The 27,495-nt window shown below is 43.3% G+C and overlaps 1 protein-coding gene across 1 annotated transcript in view; it reads right to left on the bottom strand.

Annotated features, from left to right (window-relative positions):
* Window positions 1-22,579: 22,579 nt before the first annotated feature.
* PRKCQ (protein kinase C theta) overlaps window positions 22,580-27,495 on the bottom strand; it is a 51,914-nt gene continuing 46,998 nt past the window's right edge. The window contains exons 17-19 of the mRNA XM_056481946.1: window positions 25,847-26,035; window positions 25,091-25,219; window positions 22,580-24,469 (exon numbers count right to left, since the gene is read on the bottom strand). Of these exons, the coding sequence (XP_056337921.1) occupies window positions 24,314-24,469; window positions 25,091-25,219; window positions 25,847-26,035 (474 nt within the window). The 3' untranslated portion in view covers window positions 22,580-24,313. The remainder of the gene's footprint in view (window positions 24,470-25,090; window positions 25,220-25,846; window positions 26,036-27,495) is intronic.

The raw sequence follows: 27,495 nt of genomic DNA, 5'->3' as shown, positions 1-27,495 counted from the left end.
TGAAGCAGACACTCAGGCAGCAGTTGCAGCTCTCATCCCAGAAAATCTAATTTTTTTCCCCCTGAAATTTGTGACACATTCATTCAAACTGCCTTGTTCTTGAAGCATATCAAAACCTCACGTTTTTCCAGCTGCATCCTCAGCTTCTTGCTGTGAGGATGCTGAGGTGAGTCCTTCCATCCCAACATCTTTGGGATGCTACAGGCTGTTTAAACTGAACCTGGCAGAGAGAAAAAGGCTGCAAAAGTACTGATTCCAAGGAGTTTAATGAAAGTAGGCAGCCTGAAGGAAGAGAGAATATAGGAATTCCTCCACTGAAGGAAGGTCTATGTCATGAAATCATTCCTTACAAGGCACCAAAGAATTCAAATTAAAACCTGAGGTAGAGGGAAAGCCCCACTGGAAGCTCACAGGTATTGAAAAATCCAACCACAAGTTTCCAAACAACAAATCCAGGCAGGCTCTGCCATCCAGGAACAGCTTGTTTAGCCCTGGTTAGAATAAAATGGATTGAGAAATAATAAATAAACTTTCCCTCCTGCCCCACCCAGCTTAGGCTCTTCTAGAGCCTGAGATGATTTTACATTTTCACAACTACCTGAATGCTCTGGGCTGCAGCTGCTCAGCCTTGCAGAAACGTTGCCAAGGTTTTTGTGATGATAAACAGGCATTATTAAAACAGCTTTCTGTGATTTGCCTGCCCATAAATAACAAGGTGTTGTTGTGCTTACACAATGATTCACTTTTCGACCACTTCAAGCAAATAATATTCAAAATTATGGCTTCTGTCAGTGTGGGGGAGAGGAAGGAGCCTTTCTGTGTTCTTCTTTTGGAGAGAATACATGAAAACTTGGGAGGAGCAGGTCTGAAGGAGAATGTTGGAGGAATTTATGGAGTCCTGAAGGTGAAGCATGAATGTATGCCAGAGGAGGTTTTAATCCATATAAATTAAAAAGATCTGCAGGACTTAAACTGTTGCATGGGAAAGGAGAGGAAGCCAATAGCTAAGGGTCCCTGACAGGAGATGGAGGGTCTTCCAGATCTGAAAGAGAGAGGCTAATTAAGTCATTTAAGGCATTTAAATGATGAATTCCTGGAATTTAATGAAGAATCCAGCTCTTTCCTTGAACAGGAGTGAGTAAAACATCTCTGGGAGAAAGGTGATGGTCTGAAGGTTGATTGCAGCCAGATTGTGGAGAAATGCAAACACTTGGATGGGCAACAAACAAGTTCTTTGGCCTTGGTTTTTGTATCTTTTTTATTTGTTTGGATTATCATTATAATTACCATTATCATTATCATTATAATTGTCATTATTTTATTTATTTATTTTCCCCTATTTGAGAACCATTCTAATCTTTATCAAGCACTAGTAAATATCATTGATGTTATTAATGACACATAGACACTGACAGCAGAGGAATTTCCAGCTGTCCAGGAGAAGTCTTACTCAAGGATGCAACCCAGGGGATTTTCTTCTAGCATACATTACAGTGGAAGAGGGGTTACAACTCCTATTTTAAATGTCTGGTAAATAAAGCCCTTGGAAAAGTGGGTACTGATCCCAGTCCTGGAAATTTTTTCATTCTTTCCACTCCTGCTTCTTCATCTCCTTTGTCCACCCAGTTCTCTTCTGGATGAAGTTTTGGGAGAAGTTATCAACACACCTCTTCTGGGCTGTCCTGGCTGGAAAAGAACATTATTGAGGATATAGCTCCATCTACTGCCATAAAGGGAAATGTCAGTCCTCCACAAACATCTGTCTTGTGCCTTTCTGCCAGTGCATTAAACAAAATGAACTCAGCATAAATATGTCCTACTTGGCCTTTTTTTCAAATAAAAATAACCTAAACCAATAAGAAGAAAATTTTCATTTCTCAACATTCCAAATTCCAATGAAAATAATTCTTTTAACATAGAAGAAAGCAATATGCAGGCTTTTTTTGATACCTGGAAGAAAGCTCTGAAAAATTTGACCTGAAACACTGTGGCTTAACCCTGTGTTTGCCATGGTCAGTGTGTAGGTTTGCTTTCTGTAGGTCAGTTTTCCTCTGGGTTCTGCCAGTACAAGTGCAAGGACTTAGTGTAAAATACAGGTTTGGTTCTCCTTGTGGTCAATATGTAGAAGAGGACAATTCCAGAGAGCAACTCATCCTCCTCTTGGATGCCTGGCTCAGGATTTCATGGCTTTTTTATTTTAATTTTTTTTTCCTTAAATCTGAGAATAATTCTGATCTTTCTCAAGGACCAATTAATACCAGTGATGTTATTAATGACACAAAGACAGTGAGAGCAAAGGAGATCCCAGTAGTCCAGAAGGAGCTTTGCTCAAGGAAATAACCCAGGGGTTTTGCCTTTAACACAAAAACAGATTCTTGGATGGTCTCAAACAATTAACTGATATTTATTTGCCTGATTTTCCATTTGCCAGCTCAGTTTTTTGCACTAAAAAAGGTGTTGCTGTACCCAGATGGAGAAGACCTTGTAGGAGATGTAAGGCTTTCAGAAAGGGTTATGTGGGAGTAGGGCAAAGGAATACATGATGTTAAAAGTCCTGGGAATAAAAGGCACCTAAAATATTGAAAACCTGCTGAAAATCTAAGCCTTTATCCTGCATTCTCTGAAATATTCAGAAAAAGGTGACCATGGATTCCAGGCTCCTGAGGGACACGTGCCACAGCCCCGTTTGGGTTCAGCAGTGGCCACTGGTAATTCTTGTATTGATTTCAACAAAAGCAGGAGCCAGTCTCGTTCTGCAGAATCCAGGGACAGTGCATTGGTCACCAGAGACAATGGCAGCCTTTCTACTGGCTTCACTGGGCTCAGGCTGGGGGCTGTGAAAGCTGGTCTTGTGTTGCACAGAAAGGGAATGGCTTTGGGGCTGTATAGCTCCAGGGATTAGTAACAAACAAAGAGCCTTTAACTTCTAGGTCAGTGCTCTGAAGCCCTGCCAAGCTTCTGGCCAGTGAATGCTGCTGCCCTTTGTACAGAGGCAGCTGATGAATGAGTTTGACAGTTCTTGGCATGGTCCTGAACTGAAAATGTCCATATCATTGCAATTCTGTGCCCTGCTTTAGGAATCAGGGGGACTTGTGAGGTGCATCATTTTGCTGCTGGAAGTGTTCTCAGGTGTGTGGTGCCTGCTGACAGGGAGCACAGTAGTGCTTGGCCTTCAGGGAAAGATGCCTCCACTCATTTGTCTGGCCACTGATGTGGTCTGGATGTGGTGCTTAGCCTCTGTGATAAACAGAATAAATGGGCAGCTGTAAGGACCTGAATTCCTGACCAGTCCATGTTGACTGCTGTGTCTCCTCCTGAACACACACACACAAAAAAAAATCCCTGTTGCTGTCTGTCTCCAACAGGTGGAACTTGTGTGTACATCCTTGCAGCTCTGGATCCCTGAGCTGATGCTCTTTGAGTTGATATTCACTTTTCCCTGCTCAGACATATTGTGAACTTGCCTGGTTTAGCTCTGTTTCATATAATCATTGGGTAATTCTGTGGGCTTGTAGCCTGCTCATCCTCCTCACTGGGAAGGGCTGGACACAGTGGCAGGACATGATGCACAGTTGTGGTGTTGAGAGGAATCACATCCAGGCTGTTTGCCTGGAATTGCTTTTTGGTACTTGAAAATTCACATAAGTATTTTTCCCACATGTTTTCCACTGGTTTCCATCCCATCCAGTATTTACCCTTGCTGGTATCATCTAGCTGTCTCAAAAACAATCCAGAGTTTTGGATAGTGAGCTGTGTAAGAGTCTGCCTGTGAGTCTCCCCCTGCATACCTTATTTATTTTAAAAGTATAGGATATCACAGAAATAGGGACAGAAAGGAAGATGCTCGTGTGACAGCAGAAAGGCCTTTCCAGGAGGGGCAGGTCTCTCCAAACAAATGATCCTGAGATAAATCAGCACAAAGAAATGGATTGGCTACTACAAAGATCAAGGTAATTGCAGGGAAGGGATGGCTAAGTGGGATCTAAAGAAGGATGAGGATTTGATCACAGGATTCAATGCCCACCCACTGAATAGGTGAACATCTGGGCCATCCTGCAATTTTCTATTTGGTTTATTCACCTCTGACCATCCAGCTATCAGTGCTGTCAAACTGCAGGCAAATCTCAGAGCCCAGACTGAAAAATCACAGGCTGAAAGTTTACAGGCACTCCTAGGGGAGGATTGGCTTTTGCTAATGTGTGTCTATGCCTTGGAGGAGGAAACCTGGAGTGAAGACCTTTAGGAATGGCTTCAAACCAGCTTGAGGGGTCTGAGAGGAGAAGATTGGTTTGGTTCAGGGTTAGAAATATCAATAACAGCTTGTGGGTTTTCCCTGTGCCACTGAAACCCACGTGAGCTGCAATTTGGATTACACCAGGATAGCAACTCAAGACACCTCCACAGGAGCAGATGATCCTTGTGGGTCCCTTCCAGCTCAGGAAATTCAGAATATTCCAGGATCCAGTGGCATGGCTGTGTGAAGGGGAAACCATTTGGATTTTGATGGGAAAAAAAACACCTGAGAAAATGTTAAAGCCATATCTGTACAAACCACAGCTGCTGGTCCTGCCACAGCTCCATGAAGATGGGAAAGACACAGATCCAAATGATCTGTTCTGGACTGGAAGCCAAGAAATAAGGGATGGGACAGGGCTAAATGCAACATGAGTCACTCAGAGTCCAAAACCAGAAAGCAGCTCTCTCCCTCCATGGAGAGAGGAAAGAACATCTGCATTATGTTTTTAATGTGTGGGAAAGTCTCCCCAGCAAGGAAAGAAATCTCCCTTTAGCCTCGATTCCTTTGGAAAGACACTTAGTGCACCAAGAACCATTGAACCACTTGGCTGGCTCCAACCACAGCCAGGAGGGAGGGAGATGTCTCCCAGGAATTGACATGCCCATGGATTTTGCAAGCATGGGGCTGGTGGAAAGAAGAATCTCTGTGAGAGCCTCTAATGAAGGGGAGACAAAGTCACTGGGCACAAGAAGCCCTGTGCAAGAGCAATGAGCATAAATGTGATTATAAATGTCTCAGTCGTGTGCCTACAGGGCTCAGCCACGGGAGCCAAGGGAGGAGGGATTTTGACTTTATGAGGAGCTGGTTTCCTCGTTTTCATTAAAATTTGCTAGTCTGGCACATCTTTTTCTGAGTGAGCCTCACATAATCACACGACTGTGGGAGCAGTGAGCTGCCATCTGCTCCATCTCCCTGGAAGCTGATGCTTCTGCTCCTCGAGTCTTTTTTGGTGTTGGCTCAGCCTTGTCGGCTCGAGTCCCACACACATCAGTCAGAGCTTTTCCTTAGGGAGGGGCAAAGAGCTGGGAATTTTCATTGCATCCACAGTGGGCTGAGAAGTCTTTCCCAAATGCTGACTGGGGTGGGAACGCTGCAGACACAGCAGCTCTGAATTTGGTTACAGTACAATCCTGGAGAGTGCATTTTTCGTTGCTAGTTTTTGCTCAGCCTGTGTTGCATTTGCCATCTGGCACTTTCTGCCTGCACTAATGAGGATTTCCATAGAATCAGAGCAACATTTAATTTGGGAAAAATCTCTAATGCCATTGAATCCAGCCATTAACCCAGCCCTGCCAAGTCTGACACTAATCCATGTCCCTAAGTGCTACATCTACACCTCTTTTAAATCCTTCAGGGATGGTGACTCCACCACTGCCCTGAGCAACCCATTCCAATGCTTGGCAAGCCTTTCAGTGAAGGAATTTTTTCTAATATCCAGCCTTAACCTCCTCTGGTGCACTTTGAGGCACGTGCTGGGTTTAGATGCACTTTATTTGGGTTATTGATCCCACCACGTTTGTGGGGGAGAAGCCCTAATTTCTACATGACTATGCTCAGGTATTTCTATTAACTCTCATTTTAAACATCCCAAGAATTAGAAGCAGTGTAAGGTTACAAGCAAGGCTGGCAGTTGGTGGATGGCAGCACCATCTTGTGTTCACTTCTGGAGAAAGAACTGAGGCTTTTCTCTTCACTGAACAGGCCACAGATTCTCAATCTCTTTGGCAGCTTTCCTGAGAAAAATAATAACTATTGGCAAACACTGGATCAACATAAGACAGGCTTAAAGTCTAGGCCAGGCTCCATCTCCATCCCACCCAGGGTCTCCAGGCAGTACTTTTATTTTTTGCATATCACAGTTGGTTTAAAGTGTGTGCCACTCATATCCCAGGAGGTGCTTCAGCTTTGTTCTTATTGCTATCATAAATGGTCTGGCAAATCACTACAACCACCCTTTAAAAACAGACATCTGATTATTTTTCCCACCCTGTAAAGTTTCAGTGCTTGGAGACTTTGCATTATCTAGTCTGATGGGCTGTATCTGGACTTGATTATTGTGTTATTGAATCCAACCAGCAATTCCCTCCCAGAAAAAAACTCTTGAAACTATTAAAGACAGTTCTGGCCTCTTTTCAAAAAGTGGGGCACTGCCACATTAAATCTTGCCCAGTCAACCTACATGTACAAAAAAGCTGCTCACAGCAACATTTGTATTTGTCATTCTGTATAATTCCTGTCAGGCTGTCACCTCAGTGCCCAGTTTTTTGACCTAGACCTGCACTAGACATTTGCAAGAGAAACCAGGTGACATTTGGCCAGATTTGAAGCAGGGACAGATTTGCTGCTGGTTGCAAAATACATGTGTGTCATAACTGCTCTTTGGGAAAACTGTGAGATCAGAGGCCATGGCTGTGAGGAAGGATGAGACTGACCATAATTTACTCATTTATGTGACCTGCTTTGAGGGATAATTAGGAATTCCCTCCTAATGTGTCTCCCTGGGCACAAGCAGACCAGCACACTACATACCCCATGAATAATTTTGCAGATAAAACTGGTCAAGGGTGCTGGAAATATTATTGGCCACTGCCAATGTTTGTGAAATATAAGAACATTCCCTGGCACAAATTTGGATTGTTTCTACTAAGTTATCTCCAAACCATTCCCACATTTGGCAATTAGTCCAGTCCAGGGACCATTCCCAGCTGGCAGTTTGCTCACAGCCTTGCTCTGGCTGCTGGGTCAGGGTCACAGAGTCAAGCCATGACATTCAAGGTGCCCCCAGTACATGGCAGCATCCTCTGGCACATTTATTTCACTCATTAATGTCAATGGTTTTAACCCCAGTGCACTGGAAGGATGGGAAGTTTTATAATCCAGATGGAAAAGAGGAGAGGACAGATTGATACAGAGACAGGAAAAATGCAAACAAAGACCATGAGTGGGAAGAAGGTTTTGCACTGGAATTTCCTGCCCTGCTCCCCTCAAAGCCATACCAGTGTGGGAAAAGATAATATAGCAGGAGAACTTTTGGAAAACTCCTCTTTCCTTTCCAGCCACAGGGTTAATGGCACCTCAAGGAGAGGGCTAAAGAGTTTGGAAAGATATAAGATGTGATATAAATTGTCTTATTTCCCAGCCATGCAGCTCATGCACAGGCAGCACACAGGAGGTTCAGAGAGAAAAAAGTCAATTGTGGCCCTCCCTGAGTGCATTATCATAGAGTCATAACATCATTTAGGCTGAACAAGACTCCAGAGTCCACCCATTTAATCATAGAACAGTTCAGGGGGGTGTGGGTGCCCTGTTCTGTTGCCCTGAGCAGGGGTGCAGCTTTTGCTCCCTCTGAGCTCAGAGGGGACCTGGGATGGTGCACAATTCCCACCTGTGGATCTGAGATGAGACCAACCTTGCTCATCCATCCTGAGGCTTCTCTGCAGGGAATCTGCTTCCCTGTGAGGGTTGGGAATTATTGGTGAGGCCTCTCAGCAGCAGGAAATGAGCTGTGATTGCCAGCTGATTTTATTGTTACCCACAAATGGCTGTCAGATAAAAATGACTTCCTTTCATACCCGACCTCAACTGGATACAGCAGCTGTACAAGTGAAGTGGATGTTTAGAACAGACTCAGACAACTTCAGCACTCAGGAATCATGGTTCCAGGCATAAAAATGCCCCAGTTTTAATACATCATAGCAATTACTGTCAAATCAGTGCAGTGGATAGTCACTCTAATTTCTAGACACGCTCACAACTGATAGATATTCTTCTGCATTTAACTTCTATGCATATTTCAGCAAATGAGTTTGCTGGCAAAAAACTCCACTCAAACAGCTAATTAAAGCAACTCATTTGGAGAGCAGATTTCAAATTTACCAGAATCAAACAGGCACTCTGGAAATGTGCTCTAAGTGCAAAACTCACTCAGGTGGGCACAATAAAAATGTTGCAAGTGACCTTGATGGGCTCACAGTCTCACAAAGATGGGCACAAAGCAGCAGGCTTGGTCATCCAGAGCTACAAAATATCTTCTTTAATTCCTTGTTTTCTCAGGAAAAATCTTTGCTAAAAGGCTCCAGCAGAAGGTCATGGTCTTAGAGCTATTTTCAACTCAAGGGCATCAGATCCCAATTAGTGTGGTCCATACTTGGAGTCAGATTGAGTTTGTGACAGGGAAGTGTTGCTTGTGGAAGAATTACAAACAATTCAAGGGAACTGGGCAATGCCTGGCTATCAGCTGAGTTTGAGTCTGAAGAAAAATCCCCATCTGCTGATACCAAGGGAAAAGAGGGAAAGAAGCTATTTTAAATTAGTGGCCATGTCCTCTTCTCTCTCTTCTCTCTCTTCTCTCTTCTCTCTTCTCTCTTCTCTCTTCTCTCTTCTCTCTTCTCTCTTCTCTCTTCTCTCTTCTCTCTTCTCTCTTCTCTCCTCTCAAGTTAAGTCTTATTTAACTAGAAAAAGAGGAGGAATATGAAGACTGAAATATTTTCTTTACTGAAATTGGTTTCAATGCAGTGTCTGGGGTGGTATTTTTAGAGATGCACTGCATTACATGAAGTCTGCTTCTAAGTCTGGGTTATATCCTAAATTCAGCTCAGGTGCTTGAATTTTAATTACTTTTTCCTCTTGACTTTGTAAAATCTGTTAGATTTGTGTTTTAGGTGGCCATAACCACTCACTGGAGGTATTAAATAGCCATGTTAACCGAGTTAGTGTTTAACTTTAGGAGAAAGGTAATTATCCAGGTGGTTGAAGTTAGGCTCAGGATCAGGCTGCTGTCCTGAACTGGAGGCAGAGTTCACCCCTCTCCTGGCTGTTCTGTTATTTCCTTCTTTCCTTTCTCAGGAAAGCACTGACACAAAAGTATTTTGAGGAGAAAAAGGTGAGTACAGAGGGGTATTGCTGGATCTGTCCTTTTCTATGCCAAGGGTTTAAGGAGAGAACAATTTAGAGCCAGTACAGTAGCACCAAATATGGTTGAGAGTAGTTCCCTTGAAGTCTTTCTCTGAAATGTGACTGGAAATTGGTTGATTATGAGCCAGCTCTGTCTTGGAGAACCTTCTTTCATGCCATTGTTTGGGTTTGAACTTGTCTGTTCTTTATTTTTGAATCTGACTCAAGCACACACAAGGGTGATCAACTTGCAATGTGGTTTTCTGTTTCAGAGAAAAAAAAAGTTCTGTGAGCTATGAAAAAGAAAAGGCTGGTGCCATTGCCATGGGAATAAGCTGTAGTTCCAAGGAAGAGGGGTTCTGAGAAAATAGAAGCTTTCTCTGGCACACAAGAACTAAAAAGTTCATGAGAAGTTTTCTGCAAGACCTTCCTTTGCTAACAAGCTCAGACTGGCAATGGGAAAATCTCTGCAATTTTAGCTTGTTTTATACTTTTAAAAAAATATTTCACCCTGTTCTCAATCTGGGGAGAACCAGTTCAGGAGAGACAAAATCCACAGATCAAAGTACCAAGCCTAAATCACTATCCACCAAGAGAAGCTTACAGTGGACGTGAGTCTAGGATTTAGATTTATCTCTGTGCTCAGGCAGGGCTGCAAATAAAACCCAAGGGCTTTAGTAACTAAACACAGAAATCCATTGGATGAAAACAAAGCATGTAGCTATTCCTGGAAATAGGGTGTTCCATTTAACCAGAAGAGATGTTAGTTCTAGCTTTTGGCTAAATAGGGCTGCCTAAAAGTGAAGAGTGTTTTAGACCCAGAACCAGCAAACAAAGGGAAGATTTACAGTGAGACCATCACCCAACCAGGCTAATTAAATGCAAATAAAGACAGATGTTGCAAAAGAATAAACTACAAAGATCAGTGATGAATGGCTCCTCAAATAGCTGTGACTGACAAATGAGTTGGTGAAAACTAAGTCTGTGCAAAGACAATTCTTAATGAGAAGATGCTGTGATTTTTTTTTTTTTTTTTCTTTTCCACTATTTTGGTTTTTAGCTGGCTCCAGAGCTCCAGCATCCAGATGCTGGATGTACAGCTCTGGAGCTTCTCTCTTTGCATATATTAATTACTATGTACAGAAGTGAAAAACATTATTTCTTAAGTTCCAGTTATGTCTAGAGAGTCCATCCAAGTCTATCCTGTGTTCTTATAGATGTGCAGAGAGAGGAAGAGCAGATCTGTGCCAGAGAGCTTGGTGTAATTACATTCTGCCATGTCATCTACATTGACTTCAGGATTCCAGTTTCTTAAAGGAAGTTAAGCATCTCAGTATTCTGAAAATATAAAGCAGTTAGTTAAGCTGATAATGAAATTATACCTAATTACATGAAACCTTTCTGAATAGACAGCATCTCTGAAGGCTTTGAAACACCACTGGGAAACACAGAACACATGGATTTAGGAAAACTTGGGCTGTCTAAACCCATCCTGAGTAAATTTGATCCTATTTTACCTGTGGGCCTGGATATCTAGAGGGTTCAGTGATGGGTTTTGTGGATAACAGGCCCCCCCATTCTCTAAGCACTGCTGGAAACACATTGAAGAAGTTGAAGAAGTCAGATGGCATTTTGAGCTCTCATGTGTGATTCCTTCACTGAGCTAAAACCTGGCTGTGGTCCTTGTGCACCCAGAAATCGTCAGTTCTATCTCTTTTCCATCACTGCACATGCTTTTTGCTTGTCTGATTTTCTCTGCACCTTGAGAATTTGTTTACAGACATCCACGTTTAACGAGATTAAAAGGAAATATTGAATAATTCATTCAAATGAAGAATTGAACTGCAGTGACCTTTATGTTAATAAAAGTGCCCCTTTCCTCTGTGCAAACACTTTAGCCTTTGCAAAGCAGGGAATCCACTGCATCTGTTGAATTCACAAGTGGCTTTTTTTTTTGTTTTGTTTTGTTTTTTTTTTTTTTGTTTTTTGTTTTTTTTTTTTTTGTTTCTGTTTGTTTTGTTTTAAATAACTGCCTAATAGCTGGAACCAGCATTGTGTTCCTCCTGCTGACTCACTGGTTTGCAAAAGCTCTGCGATGAGTGTGACATCTTTGATCACCACAGAATTCACTGTTTCCTTTCAGCCAGGCATAATCTGCAACTATTCAGCTCCTGTAAAAGAACCATGTGGGGAAAAGTATCCCAGCTGAACACGTCACCCTCCATTCCTCCAGCCCCTGTGCCTTGCAGCTTGCTGCTGTGCCATTCAAATGCTGCTCACTGTGGCAATCCATGGAAGGATTCTGCCTTTGTTTCAAAAATCGTGCAATGGACGAGGAATTTGGCTGGGGCCAGAGAGCCCATGCTCATTAAAGGGTTTAATTCCAGTTCTTGCCTCTGCTGGGATGTGGAGTGCACTGGCACCAGCTACAAAGTGCTTATATAGGGGATTATATAGGGGATGTGATCCAGAGGGACCTGAACAGGCTGGAGGGCTCTGCAAAGCTGCTGAAGTTCAGAATGGCCAAGTGCAAGGTCCTGCACCTGGGCTGAGGCAATCCCGAGCACAAACACAGGCTGGGGGGAGAAGGGATTGAGAGCAGCCCTGAGGAGAAGGACTTGGGGTGCTGGTGGGTGAGAAGCTCAGGATGTTGGGGTGATGTGCTGAAAGCTCAGCCACAGCCTGGGCTGCTGTCCTGGTTTGAAGGTGTCTGCCAATAATGGCAAAAGCTTCTCTTTGAAATGGAGAATGTAAAACTTCTCCCTCCAAATTATTGTAATTTTGAAATTAAGGAGCTATCAGGCAAAGATATGGGAATAGGAATAACAGTTCTTTACTAGGAAAATTAAAATAGAAATGCAGTATTACACAGAACAATCCCAAACCCTGCCAGAGTCAGAATCCAAGCTGACACCCGTCAGTCAGTCAGGGTGTTGGCACAGTCCCATTCAATGGTGGCTGCATCCTCCTGCAGGGGCAGATGTGGTTCAGCTGGAGCAGTGCTCCTGGAGAAGGTGCAGTTTCCTCTGAAGGTGCAGGGATGATGTGCAAAGGTCTGGCTTTCCTCTGGAATGCAGTGGAAAGAAAGTGCCTTGGTGTCCAAAATGTCCGTTTTTATCTGGGTAGGAAAGGCTTGGCTCCTCCCCTGGCTGGAGCATCTCCCAGTGGGATGATGGAATTTTATCAGTCATGCCCTGGGACTCAGTGGCCATGAACAGGAGATATCTCCTGGAGGGAGGATGGGCTGTGGGAAAGATAAAGATGATTGCCCAGCTGGTTTAAAGATGGCCCATGAGCAGATAATGTGTGCCAGGAGATCAGGGGCACTGCCCCAGCTGGGTTAACAGATGGGGACAGAATTCACATTTCTGGGCACATCCTGCATTGCAGCCCAGCACTGCTGCATCTCAGTGTTCCCAGCAGGGTGTGGGAGGGGATTGTGCCCTGCTCTGCCCTGGTGACACTCCATCCTCAGTGCTGCTTCCAGCTCTGGAGCCCCCAGCACAGCAAGGACCTGGAGCTGCTGGAGAGAGCCCAGAGGATGCCATGGAGATGCTCCAAGGGCTGGAGCCCATCTGGAGCCAGGCTGGGAGAGCTGGGGGTGCTCATCTGGAGAAGAGAAGGCTCCAGACAGACCTCAAAGCCCCTCCCAGTGCCTAAAGGGGCTCCAGGAGGACTGGGGAGGGATTTGGGACGAGGCATGGAGCGACAGGACAAGGGGGATTTGCTTTAGACTAAAGAAAGCAGGTTTACATTAGACATTAGAAAGAAAATTCTTTATTGTGAGGGTGGTGAGGCCCTGGCACAGGGTGCCCAGAGAAGCTGTGGCTGCCCCTGGATCCCTGGAAGTGCCCAAGGCCAGGTTGGATGGGACTTTAGAAACCTGGGATAGTGGGAGGTATCCCTGCCCATGGCAGGAACAAAATGGTCTTTAAAGTCCTTTCCAACATGACTCTAAGATTTTAAATAGGGAACTCTTTATAGGGTAGTGCATTCTTTGGAGTTATCAAAGAGTGAAAGGACAAAAATCCACGCACTAAAAAAAAAATCCCCAAATCCCTGCCTGGCAAAAAGCACCTAGATCTAAACCTTGTGCAAGGTTGGCTATTCAGGGAGAGCAGAGAGTAATTTTGTGACTTTTTTCTATTTGCTCTCTAATTTAGGAGAAGTTTCCTCTGTGGTCAGCATCAGCTCCATGTCTGGGAAATGAGGAGTATCAAATCTTTTTTTTTTTTTTTTGTGCACTTAGACCAAACTCTACTGAGGAGGTGATTTTTCATCTGTGCCTCTACAGAACTGAACACAAGAGGGCTTTTCTTCTGGGTGAGATTTCAAGATACCGATGCAAAATAAAGGATCTGTGAGTTTTCTTGTGTTTATGTGTAAAACTTTTTTATTTGCTTTTTGGATACTGAATGTTTACTTGTAAGAATGTCTGCAGAAAGTTAAGTTGTCAGGAGAATTGGTGAGAATAAATATTCATGAGAGATCTCTTGTTTCAAACACTTTTGTGGCCATCTGTAAAAGCTTTTTTTATTACTCAAACAATGCTGAGCTTTTTGCAGATAATTTGCCAACTAAAAAAAAAAAAAAGGAAAGGACTTTTTTCCCCTTTTTTATTTTTGAGAAGCAGCTGATGCTGTAGTGGCAAAATCATAATTTCTGATGTGTGATTTAATATCCAACAGTGACACAAACAGCCAGGAAGGACTAATGAGAACACTACTGATGTACTATCAGAGAGACAAAAATATGTTTAAACCAACTATTTTGAGCAGAGAACAAATTAGTAAAAATACCACCTGTTTGTGAATAATTAAGGCAAACAAAACATTCTCAATATATCAAATAACTTGTTTATAGCTGCAATTCTCTTTAATGTTGCTGTGATGCCTTAATGTTGTTACACATCAACCTTCTGCTCATAAGGAAAATTCTTCACTGTGGGAATTTTCTTCTTTTTTCATGTGAATCAGGAGTAACACAACTTTTCCTTTATTGATCTTTTTATCTAATATCTGTGTTTTTCATAATCATATCAGCAGATAATCTCCAAAGTGCTCTGGCTCTATCTTTTAAGGAAGGCTGGTAATCTCTTTTCCATAGGAAAGGAAGTGTGCAGAGGTAATATTTGCCTTGTGCTAAAGGCAAATCTGGAAAATGGGATTATACCCAAATCTCTTCTGCATTGCCACTGCCACAAAATTATATTTTCTGTTGCTATTCTATTCCTTATTTACATTAAGTTTGAGGCTGAAAGAGAGGGAAAATTAGAAGGATCCCTTTTTTCTTAGATTTCCCCTGCACAAGGACTTCTTGCCATGGTTGGGGAGCTGATTGTGCACCATGAGTTTATTGTTCCAACCCAGCTGTGAGTTTTTTTATTCTTTTCCTGTTCCACAAGTGTTTTTGTTCAAGATTACCAAAACATTTGGTGTTCTGTTAAACTTCACACTATCCTTCAGCAGTGATTTTCACTAGTTAATTATTCACAACATTTAGCTGTTTCAAAATCTTTAATTGATTTGTCTTCTTGGTTATGAGGCTGTGTAAGGAATTTTGCTTCCCTGCAGTGCTGTGTATTCCAGTGTGCCCATATCTCAAATTCCTAGGCTGTCACTTCTGCTGAAAGTCCTGGGGCCAGATATTTAATTTATCTCTACATTGAGAGGTGGAATCTACTTTAAAAGTCGTTGGGATCTCTCACTTTTTCTTTAAATGGGGATTTTCCCAAAGCACTTTAAATCTGTAAGAAATTTCACCTGGAAACATCCCAATGGAATATTTTCAGGGCATTTCAATTTTTCTGAAATCAGTCACTGAAAACCTTGAACAAGCCATAGGTGCAGAGGAGAGAATTTCCAGGGTGGGAGGAAAGCAGGGACCCAGTTCATGGAGCCCAGCCCCACGTGGTGGGTGAAATTCAGGGCTCAGGGGATGAAGGCAGTGAGATTCCAGCATTCCCTTCTGCAGCAGCACTGATGAACACTTGAGGGAAGCAATGTCCTTCCAGAGGAGCCCTCTCCAGCATCCCTGCCATTCTTCTGCCACCACCTCCTTGTGCACCTTCCTGGGTGAAACAGGTCAATGTGGCAGCAACAGGGAATGGGTCCACAGGAAAATCCTCTTTTCTCCCTATCAAAGAACTTGTAAGAATTTTTTTTTTCCTTTCTTCCCCTCCCACTTTTTTTTTTTTTAAACATCCTGTCCCTCATCTTGAGTATTATTCTAATTTTGAACACTTCTCCTGAAGTGCAGTCTCTGCTGCAGATTTTGTCCTGGTTGTGATTTATCAGCAGGGACATGGATCAGGAAAATATGGTATTTATATATGAGGGAGAATAGCAGCCCAAGCTCAAAATAAATTTTCTTTCTCCAGATTTCCTCTTTGATACATAACCTTAGAATTTTAATCTGCTTTTTGTATCTACCATTCTAATTTGGAGTCACAACCAATGGGTACTGTGTAGTTTGTGGATGGAGGAACAAAAGGATTTTAATCACAGACTTCACAAAGCTCTCAGTTCTGAAGGACTTTGTACATATCAAACCTGAACCAAAATCAATAAGGATACATCTCATCCATGGCTTTATACCATGCCCTGCCTTAGACCCCAATTTGGATGTCACACACAGCAGTGAGTTTGGGCCCAGGCTCTGAATTTACGTTGAAAAATAAATTTCCCTCCCCACTCTTAACACAACTGGCTGACACTCTGCAGCTCCTGTCCTCCTGCTCTCTCTCCCTCATCAATTCTCTTTTCCCTTTCACACATCAGCTGCAAACATCTCATTTGGCTGGGATGCTGAAGGCAGGCTCATCTCTGGCAGTTCCAGACTGTTGATTCAATCAGCTCTCACATCAGCACTAACACAACTAAGTGAAAAAGGCTCTTGAATTTCATCAAATGCTGAAAAACTCGGATGGATTTCTGGGAGGATTATTCGATTTGCTTCACTAGCTTTTATAAAGGTTTGTACACAGCATTTAAACTATTATTATTTACTTTTAACAAGCTATTTATGTCCTACTCTCAACTGCTTAATCAATACTGCTCTCCCATCTGTTCCGAGACCCTGACATCAGCAAATTTCAGTTCTCTGCTGAGTGAGTAAAAAGGAAGGAATAATTTAAACACAGTGAGTGAAGGAGAGGAAAAGAGCCCGAGAGAGACAGAGATGAACTAAATCTCCATGCCCAAAGATGGCCAGACATGCAGGGATTGTGGATTCAAGTCCTCAACTTGCTAAGGACATTGCTGAGAGCATTGAAGGAAGATGATAGGATTCAGAGTAGATAAAAAGTGGTTTCTTTCCTTCACAAGAAGAATATTTTGATACTCATTAAAGTGAATAAATTTTATTTCAAGTTAATTTGTTGAGGCTCTGGATTTTTCTTTGCTTTGCCCTGGAACAGAGCCAGAGGCATTTCCTAGTGCAGGACTGGCAGAAAGTAACTTCTGAAATAAATCTGGACAGATGAAATCCCCCTCTGTGAGCTGAAAGATGAGAGAAGGATGAACATTGCATGTGCAGAGGGGTGCAGAAGAGCAGAGGGTTGATCCACAGGGAACAGGTCTCAGCCCATTGCTGCCCTGCCATTGTCAAGCACTCAGGAGACACCTGGAATGTTTTACAGTGGTGTAAATCTGGAATAAGAACAATGAATTTTTTGGATGAGGCACTTCAGCATGGGCTGTTTTTATTTGGAGATGGCAGGACTAGGAAGAGAGGGATCAGGGCAGTATCTTCAACCTGCTGGCATTATCACCAGGAACTTAGCCAGGATTTCACAGACATCACACCTGGGTTCACTTCACAGCATTTTTGGTGCTTGTCACCAAGGTAATAAACACTTAGCACTCCAGGGGCAGGCTGGAAGAGGGTTATGAGTTTTCTGACAGTAATAATTAGTCCTTAGTGACTGCAGAGGGAGCTGAGGTTGTGCTTTGTCAGGTACAAACACCCACACCATACACACTCCAGTACAGGTATAAATCACAGGCCTGATTTCTACAGCACTTTAGTGGTACCTGGGCTGCAAATGTGTCACAGGCACAATATTAACTCACTCATGGTGCTGGTTTTACAGGCAGCTGGAGAGTGTTTCATTGGACTTGTTTGTTGATCCCTTGTTTGGGATGGGATCAACCTTCCTCTCCATGTGCCTCTGCTGATCCTGTGGGATCCCTGTCCTGTTGAGCTGGACCCTTGGAGCACCTGCCAGATTAATGGCTGGAATCCATGGCATTAGAGGTCTTTTTCAATCTAAACATTCCTATGATTCCATGATCTTTATAGCTAAAGTCAGATGGAGAAATAAGGCTTGTCCTATCATGGAAAACAGATTCCAAACTTAAAATCCATCTCAGGTCTACAGACCATGAAGAAAATGGATCTTTATCACATTAAGCAAGGTTTATGTCATTTGCAGAGCCACACTCAAATAAAAACACTTTCCAGACCTCTCCTCTGTAGCAGCAACAGAAGCAGCACAAGGTTAATCCAAAATCTCTTAGCAAATGAACAGGCAGATGTTTGGGGCTGATTCCCTGGTGTAATTCAGGCATTGTGCCAGGGACACTGAGCCACACCTGTGGTAAGTCACAGTGGAAAGCTGCCTGCACTGGAGTCTGAGTTATTTCTGCTGAAAATGAAGAGCTTGGTCAAAGTTTCACCACTCTTCAGTGTCAGTGTTTGGCTGAGCACTGATGGTGAGGAAGAAATGTGCATTTCAGAGAGTGACTCCACAGCGACCAGCCTTTATTATTTCTTCATACCAAGAAAAAAAAAAATGCACATTTCCTCCTGCAGTGGCCTTGAATTTTCCTTGTCACCTTCACAGCTCTGTCTAGACATAAAATTTTGGAAGACTTTGGAAGCACAAGATCTTAATCTCCCATATGCTCCTGTGCTGATAAAGATACTACATCAGAGTTCCCCAGATCTCCACTGGAGACCTGCATTTGGAACCTGGAAGTGCTGCCAGGTGGTTGCTGCTGTTAGAAGCAGTGGCTTGAGCTGTTACAGCTGTGTCTCTTCAGTGGTTATTCCACATAGGTCTGTGAAAATATTGCTGATTCTCAACAAGGTATTTAATTGAAATATTAAGGCACTTAATCCTCATTTCAGAAGGTTCAAGCCTTGGTTCTGGTCTTTTGTGGAGGTTTTCTATTTATTCCTTTCTTTTCAGCAGACCCAAAGAAAAAGAACAAGTCTGTGATTTGGTGTAGAGACAGACCAGCACAAAGGAAAAACTAGCATTCCTCTTCCCATCTGAATTCCGGTGTCACTGGATCTCCTGAAGAGCCAAACCACATTATTAAGCTTTAACATCTTTACAAGAAAGGTCACTCAGTGTCACTGCTGACCTCTACCTCACTATCTCAAAAATGCCACTGTGCCAGGGATTTATTGTCATTATGATGACTGTGTGCTCCATTTCCCCCATTTTATCAAGTATTTTCCCTCTTTTCATTCTGCCCAGAATGACCAGAACTGAGTTGATTTGCTGGGTGGATTATTGTTCCTTTTCAATGACCATTGCTATTTTGTCCCTTTTTCTCCACTGCTTTGGCCTCATGACATTTTTTGGGCAGGAAGAGGGGAGGCAATGAGAGGTTATATCTTGAACAATTTCACCCTGTGGAAAATACCAATAACTTAAAATAAATATGCTCACTGAGATATCACATTATCCTGCTGAGCTCATGTACAGCAGAGATAAAATAGCTTTTTTAGAAGTGATTTTTCTTTCTCTGCTAGCTGAATGGAATATCAAAATACACAATTTAAAGTAACTGTTAGAAAAAAGGTTACACACGATGCTATCAACAGAAGGGAGCTGAAAATTAAATGGAAATGATTACCAAAGAACTCATTTCCTTTGCTACTGGGAGGCTAACAACAATAATGAAATAGAATTTAGAAGTGAAAGCTGAGATTCTTCCTTTGATGTCTGAATATTTTCAGTTTATGTTCCTTTAAAATAAAAGGCCACATCATAAATTAAAAGTGATACTTAATTTTTATTTTCTCTCCACTCAAGCAGCATGTTTTCCTCTAGGTGTTTATTAAAATAATCATTCAGCTCCCCAGCTGCTGTGCACTGGCAGGGTTTTGTTTAGGCAGAGGAGCAGCATGAGTTGGGTGATTGCTGGGTCCCAGACAGGCAGAATCCAGTTGACTCTTGGAACAGAGATTAAGGGTTGTTTGTTTTTTTAATTCAACATGTGAAAATGCAGAATGAGAAAGAGCCCATGCCCTTGAGCTTAATTGTAACTGAGCATCTCCTGTGATTACGTCACAGAATGGTTTGGGTTGGAAAGGACCTTAAAGCTCATTTCATTCCACCAATTCCTGCCATGGGCAGGGACACCTCCCACTATCCCAGGCTGCTCCCAGCCCCATCCAGCCTGGCCTTGGACACTTCCAGGGATCCAGGGGCAGCCACAACTTCTCTGGGCACCCTGTGCCAGGGGCTCACTACCATCTGAGTAAAAGAAAAATAAATATTTTCTTGACATCTGATCTAAACCTATCTTCTTTTAGCTTGAAAGTGTTTCCCTTCAAGAGCAAAGGCAGTTCTCAAAACACCTTAACTTGTGTGTCTCATTATCAGTGCTTTACTTTGAGAGAAGGGAATATGCTTGCCAGTGAAAATGGGAATGCAGTGCCCTCTGGTCCCCTTTATGAGGATGCACCAGGAGGATGGAGGATTTCCTTCATGAAATTTCTTTAGCAACTGCAGGAAACTTGTTGATAATTAATTTTTGATGTTTCTTCTTACAAGATTTGACTGGTTGAGTGCAGGTGCCTGTTGGAGGGTGAGCTCCAGCCCTGATTCTGCTGCCTACAGAGAGGTGTCCCTGGCTTTTGGGGTATTTTGGGGAAATAGGGCTGTGGGATAAGCCACAGGTTGTAGGACAGACCCATATTTAGCTAAAGTCCTCCAGGATAACTCAAGGTGTCTCAGAGATTCTACCTGACTAAAAGCAAGCAGTTAAACTGCATTCCTCTGCTACAGGCAGCCTAATTAAAATACTTGGATTGGAACCTGAATCCAGATTCAAAGCAGAAATATTTGGATTTCTAGGGGAGATGTCAGAGCAGGAGTGGCAGCTCTGTGAAAGCTGGGAGGACAGACCAGAGCCATTCTGGTCTCAGGCTGTCCCAACCTCTGAAATCTCCAAAAGTTCTGTGTTTTGACTACAAAAGCAACTCTAGGATGGTACTGATGGCTTTGAAGGAAAACAGCAGAGCTCTAGCTGAAACCAATGGGTGAAGGGAAGTGTTACATAACATTACACCAACCTGTATCCCTTTTTCTTCCTTACTTGCCTTTTCTGGGCTTGCTTCACCTTCCACAACTCCATGCTGTTTTTTCCTTTGTTTCACATCTATTTTTTCAATTCTATCTTTGTGTACATGAATACTGATGTGATGTAGAAGATAAAGGACTCCAAAGTGCCTGTTACCAACAGTGGAATGGACCCCACTACAGCAGGTACAATCACTGGGCTGCACCCAGTGCCAGTTACAGAAGAGCCAAAAATACACTTATTTCCTGTATTTCACCAGCTCTGCTTGTGCTGTGATGTACCAGAGATAAAACTTCTGTGTAAGAAAGGAAGGTAGAAAAGCTTCCTGAGCTCTGCACTGAGGGACCTCTGCTGGCTTCACACAAGACACACTTTGAGCCACACACTGCTGAGGATCTGGTGGCTGCAGGTGATGTGGCATCCCTGGAGTGAGGGAGCAGGTTAGGCCCCAGCTGGGATCTCTAATATGGGTTTTAGATGCCTAAGGTACAAATATAATTACAAAGGGAGGAGACAGGACCAGTGGCTGCAGGAGCCACTGTGGAGTTGTCAGACAGGGACTTTTGTGACACCTCTGTACTTACTGCAAGAGTGCCTTGTAACAACTGGGCAAAGTTGTCTTTCCTTTCAGCACAGGGTGCAAAGAGCAGGGTGGGGTGCAGGACAGAGCTTGGTTTTCTCTTCTGAATGCTGAGGAGCTGTAAGACCAACCCATCTCCTCCTGGAAGCCTTTGCAGGAGTGCTGAAATCAGAGCTGCCATTTACAGGTGACTCCCTCTCATCCTGATTTGGTAGGAATCCATACATCCATCAAGACTGAGGAAGGAGCACTTGGGTGCTGGGGACTCCCAAAACTTGAGTTGGAGCAGGTGGTGCCGGAGCTCAGACCCTGATGTTTGCTGGTGCCACTAGTGCTGTGATCCCACAGGGCTCCAGAACAGGATTGAGCCTTCAGCAATCCAATAACCAAACCTGACAAGCCCCATCAACATTTTATAGGGGAGGGGAGAGAAAGGGCCATGGGGGTGCCAGGTTGAGCTAAGGCAAAGGAGCATCTCTGTGGGTACCTGGCTCCTGCTCATCTCAGCGTGGGTGTTTGGCTTCCAGCCCTCCCTGGCTCTTATCTCTCCATCTCTGTCACCACAGGAAAGCGTTTGCTGCTTCCCACGTCACTCTTCACACCTCACAGGCACAGCTGGGACACACAGCCAGCACCTTTGTGGTGGCTCACACTCACCTCCTCCCATCTCCCTGCCCCCAGCCTCAGTGGGTTCATTGGGTTTTCAGGCTGAAGATGCCTTGCAGAGAGCAGCAGGTGCTTCTTCTTGTGGTTTGCATCAAAAGCTTGACACTAATCCTAGTGCTGTGCCTGCTCTAGCAGTTACTCAACGAGTTCCTTCACAAACCATGCCTACTTGTGGCTCTGTGGGACCACAGATGGAGTGCAGAGAGCCCTCCTTCTGATCAGAGAGGTGTTAAAAGCTGTTTCTCTTCAGTGACTTAGCCACAAGAGGTGAACCAGGACCTCCTTCCTTAGTCTGTGCTCTTGGGTTGTCCCTGCACTGGTGTTAAGACCAACCTGCTGTGCCAAGGAAACATCCCCAACAGCCCTTCAGGGATACTGCCAGTCTTCAAACACTCAGAAATGCAATCTCTAGTCTGGATCAGGCTGGCCAGCCTCTGTCAGAGTCACTCTCAGGCCATCACAGGACTTGGCTGACCCAGCCCCAGCTGGGTACCAAAGGAAGATGTCCTAAGTCACCCTCTTTTAATAATGACCTTTGCACATCTCCTCTGCAACTCCTCTGCATACCAGACCCCATTCAGAGCTATGTCTGATAGTAAAAAGGAACATTTCACTCTCCTCCTGGATACCTTAGCACAGCACCAAATCCTTGGTTTAGATATTGCCCTGTGGAATAGGTACAGTTGTTCAAGTACTTGCTGCTGCTGTGTATTTACAGGTGGAAATTCCCCTGGGAAATGTTCCCCAGACAGCAGAGAGCCATTTTAATGGCTTTTCTAAGCACCTCAGTTCTTTGTCCCTATTTAATCACTTCAATGCCCATTTCCCAATTATTCACAACATTTTATTAAACTGTACAAACACCACTGGCATTTAAAAAATTCATGTTAACAGTTCTAATTAAACATGATGACCAGCTCCACAAACTGAGAGTGCAGATGCCCCCCTGCATTTCATACAGCACAAACCAGGATTTCATCAGAATCACTGGATTAAAACTGTTCTCAGGGTGTTCTGCTCTTCTTGCTGACTTCAGGCTCTCCAGCCCCTGTTCCTGCTGGATTCTGTGCCTGCAGCCACTGCCAGTGACATCCCAGCACTGCCTGCAAGGCTGCATCCATCCTGTTGGGAGGTGCAAACTGACAGCCTGGACCAGCAGAACCAGGAAGGCACCTCTGAAGGGAACCTGATTTTGGGATAACTCACCTTCTAGAGCTTTTCTTCTCCATGCAACTGGAGGTTGATGCAACAAAGCTCCTAATGTATGTTCTTCAAATTAATCCCAACACCAGACTGAGTGACTGCCTAAGCCTAAATTGTTACAAAATCTTCTTTTTAGGCTCTGACTTGATTTCAACCCAGTGACAAGCAGTAACTGGTTGGTTTCACAAATCTCCAACCTCAGGAAACAGTGCACCTTTATTTAAAAGGATCCCATGATGAAAGGATCACAGAAAAGACTTTTTTTTTTTAAACCCACCTACCTTCCCACAGACTGCAAAGGGATAGAACACACAGCAAAATGTCACAAGGTGAAGGTGAGGGCCACTCCCTCCTGCCCTGTGACCATCGTGTGCAGCTGTGCCAAAGAGCTGGGGCATCATTTAGAGAAACAGAAACTAAATCAGCCTTTGCAGCACCAGTTAGTACCTTTCAAGTGAAACACCCCAGTCCTGTGACTGGAAGGCCACTTTTACAATGCTTAAACAATGGTTTGAGGAAACGTGGCATTTTTCTCATGTGGTTTTTGGTTAAAATGTCAGAAAGCCCCATCGAGATCTTGCCCTGAGACTGGTGTGTGAGCAGATGCTTAAAGCTTTAGAACAGGGATCTCAAAGCATTCTGCAACTTCCCATCCTCCCTGCTCAGGCACTAAGTGCAAACCTCTGCTTTTCTGTACCCATCTTGGCACTTCCTTTGGTAACAATCCATTGAAATGTGCAGATGGTGGATTGGGCGCCTGAAAAAAATCTCTTTGTCCCATGGAGAAAGATTGAGTCCTGACACCTGTGAGCAGCATTTTTAAAGAGTGTAGGGAGCAAATTTCCTCTTCAATACTGTGCACACTTTGCCAGTTCTGCACATGTACAAGTGGAGGTTACCAAAGCATCCAACCTGAGTCTTCCCTGACACCCCCAGGCCTTGAGCAAGCCACTCTTCCTTCAGAAGGTGGGTCTGGGTCAGGGTTGCAGAAATGGGCACTGACATCACCAGAAGCTCAAATATACCTGTTTTTCCTTACAGAGAAACCTGTGTGTACAAGTAGTGGGGAACAGGTTTTGGCACCTCCTCATTTTCAGACGCTCTCAACTTCAAGAACATTGGGAAGAGAGAGAAGAGAGGCCAAAATATACCACAAAGAAACTTTATCATCAATGCAGAGTGGGCTGGCATCTGCTATGGACTGGAATAAGTCAGAAGCCTCCAGGCATGGTACAAACTTTCACTGAGGTGCTTTCTTTCTGGAGGGTTCTTGATAAAAATAACCATGCACAGTCTTCAGCTGACAAAGTGCTACTCAAATCATTACAGGGAATTCCTTCAGTGAGGCAGATCTCAGGAAAATATTTTCTCCATTTTAGGGTTCACAAAAGAGAAGTTGCTGAACATATTTTGGTCCATGCTGTTAATCAGTGCTCTGTCAGCACAGGACAGTCTGGGTTTTTCATTTAGGAATTCCTTGTCGAAGTTGCTACAGTCACTCGGTGATTTCTTCAAGAAAAGGAAAAAAAATATGTCAAACCACTAATAGTCAGATCTTTATTACTATTTTACTGGCCCTATCAGGCTGCTTTCTATGGGCTTAGCTCAGCCTTTAGTTGGGAGCCAGTAAATATAAATATTATAAAGGAGGCACTGAGCTGTGATCCAGGAATTCTGCCAGGCAGGGATGTTACAGTTCTGCAACATGGCAGACTGAACTCACCAATTGTATAACAGTTGTGGAAGACTGTAAAATGAAAGTATGAAGTCAAATTAAGTTCTATTATTGTTATTAATAGGACTTTAGTATTTAATGAGACTGTTATTAATAATCAGAATTATTCTGATTTAGCTAAACAGCTCAGTTCCTGAACTGTTTTACCTTCTGCAGTGCAATGAAAGGTAATCCCTTCAGAATGGGCTGCAGGGATGTGATGAAGGGAAGGTGTTACCCTGCTGCAGTAACTGATAAAGCAATGAATAATTTATGGTTTCTCAGGTGTGGGCATGCCAGACCTGGGCTTGCAGCCACCACAAAGCAGCATTGTGAGGCTCAGGTCTGACAACCAGTAAAAATGCACAGTTTAGAAGACCTGAGATGGGTGGAACTGAAAGAAAATCCATCCTTACCACTCTTGGTTTGAAGGGAGGCTCCATCCTTCTCTCCTCCAAAGCTTCCCAGTTGATTTCCCGGAAAAAGGCGTGCTGGCGGATGTTCCCTCTCGCTCCCAGCCTCCTCTCAGGCTCTCTCACAAAAAGCTGGAATGTTGATTCCATAGGTTAAATTCCCTGATGATAATACAGGCATAAAGCAGGGTGGAATGTGTAATTATCCAGAGTCAGTGCAATGAGAAGGGGCCATAATGGAGAAAATGTTGGGATTTTTTTTCCTAAAGCAGGAAGTTTACTGAATGGTATAAAGATGGTTACTACCTCCAATCCTGGCAGAAGTACAGGCTGTTTGGGCAGAAAGATGGCAGCATGTGCCCCAAAAAGAGATGCTCAACACCTAAGTCTGGTGTAACCCTTAGTTTGAAGTGTTTTTTCCAGGGGTTAACAAGTCTTGCACCTTAGGGACTGCTCTGTGAAGAAACTGATCTCTGCTGGTGTCTGAGAGGAGCCACCATCACAAATCAGGAGAAGGAAGACACACAGATCTCCTCAGGGGACAGATGTGCTTTGATGCCCACAGGAAAGACAGTGACTAAACTAAATCTGTTCCTGTCTACAAGTGCTGAAGATAAACAAATTGAAGACATGATGCATGGATGACTTGTAGGCTTTTCTCCGAGCTAAAATATATTTTCTTTGTTCACCTAATTAGTCAAAGCCTTTCCACAGTAAGATCTAGAGAAAGACTTTCATGTGATGGGTGGTGATTCTTACCTTCACCAAAATGTCCTTTGCATCCTTGTCCAGCCAGCGAGGGTAGAAGGGGTTGTCCATACGGATGGACTGGAAAAGCTCCTCTTCATCTTGCCCATGGAAAGGGGATTGGCCAATGAGCATCTCATACAGGAGGACACCAAAGGACCACCAGTCCACTGAGGTGTTGTACTTCTGCCCCAGCAGAATCTGCCCAGAAAGAGGAGCCACCAAGGCAGAAGTAAAATGTCTGGCACGAGTTTTTCAGCTTCAGGAGGGTGGACAGATCATGGCCTTGCAACTCCAGGAGCAACGAGGCACAGCCACACCTGGGTGCCAAAATAATCCCTGGCACTACAGACAGCATGGCTGCATGGAACTCTTAAGTTACTTGAACAAATCCTTGGCTACCAGAGAGATCTCAAACATCAAAATGAGACAAGTCATCTTTAGCCTGCTCTCCAAGGGTTCAAATCAGGCTTGAAGTCCAAGAGGATAAATGGTCAGGTATCAGCATTTTGGGATTGATTGCAGTGACACTAGCTGAGTTTTAGAATTGCAAATGTGGCAGCATAAAGGTACCTTAGGACTAACAGTCACTTAAATCTGTGTGACTCCACCCCAGCAAATCTTCCCCAGGAAAAACATGAAAGAGATTGTTGATCTGTCCTCTTGAGACCAGCTGGGTTTTAGATGGAGGAATGGGAATTAGTCCTCAGTCAGTCCCTTGGTTTGTGCCTTTCAGTGTCACCCATAAAGTGACATCCAGCTGGAGTGATGACCTCCCCAGGGTCTAAAGGACCATCACCAAGTTCTCAAACTTCCTCTCTGGAGAAGCAAAATTAATCTCACCTGCCTTTAGATATCTGTTGTGGAGGTATCTAAAGCTGAGCCAGTTATCACTAGCTTCTTTTAAAGCCAAGGAAGGGAATTCAACCAATTTTAAACATCCAGATAAATATCTACCTAAATATCTGTAAAATATTTAGGTATTTTGTCTGTCTCCTTTTGACTGTCTCTCCTGTTTGTCTCCTTTAGCTCTCAAAGAGCCTCAAAAACTTGCTCATATACAGATTTTTACATTGCAGATATCTACAGGTTCACATGATGACTGTGGTGTGTAGGATTCTTACCAGAATTTTAGAGGAGTAGAGGGGAAAATTTTATTTTGAGGCACAATCTTTACTCTTGAGCCCACATCTGGCTTGCAATGGGATGCTCTATACTACATCTGTCTCCAGAAGAGGAGATGACAAAAGGACAAAAAAGAGATTTGAATATATGATGTAATAAAGACAAGAGTTCCACTCAGAGCCAAAAAAAAAAAAAAATCAGCAAGACCCCTTAATATATTTTTTTCTGGATCACTTATGAACAAAATCATCCCAACCCTTCCTTCTGAAAAGAGAAATTATTTTTATAAGGCTCTATCTTTTAAAGTCTAAAATATCTTGAAATTAAAATGGAAGTGTTTTATGACAATCAGAAAGAAAAAAGTTCATTATGTTTGAAATTCTCTAGGCAAAAAATAAACTTAGCAATTTAATTTTTTTAATCTCTTTTTTTTTTTTTTTTTTTTTTTTTTTTTTTTTTTTTTTTTTTGTCAGCTATTTTTTTGAAATGAAAAAAAAAATTCCTTGTCTACTGACCCAAACCCCTCTTATTTGCAT

Source organism: Oenanthe melanoleuca, chromosome 1A (assembly GCF_029582105.1).
Source record: "Oenanthe melanoleuca isolate GR-GAL-2019-014 chromosome 1A, OMel1.0, whole genome shotgun sequence".
NCBI lineage: Eukaryota > Metazoa > Chordata > Aves > Passeriformes > Muscicapidae > Oenanthe > Oenanthe melanoleuca.
The sequence above is the reverse complement of the archived record's forward strand: the minus strand, read 5'-3'. Positions and strand labels throughout refer to the sequence as shown.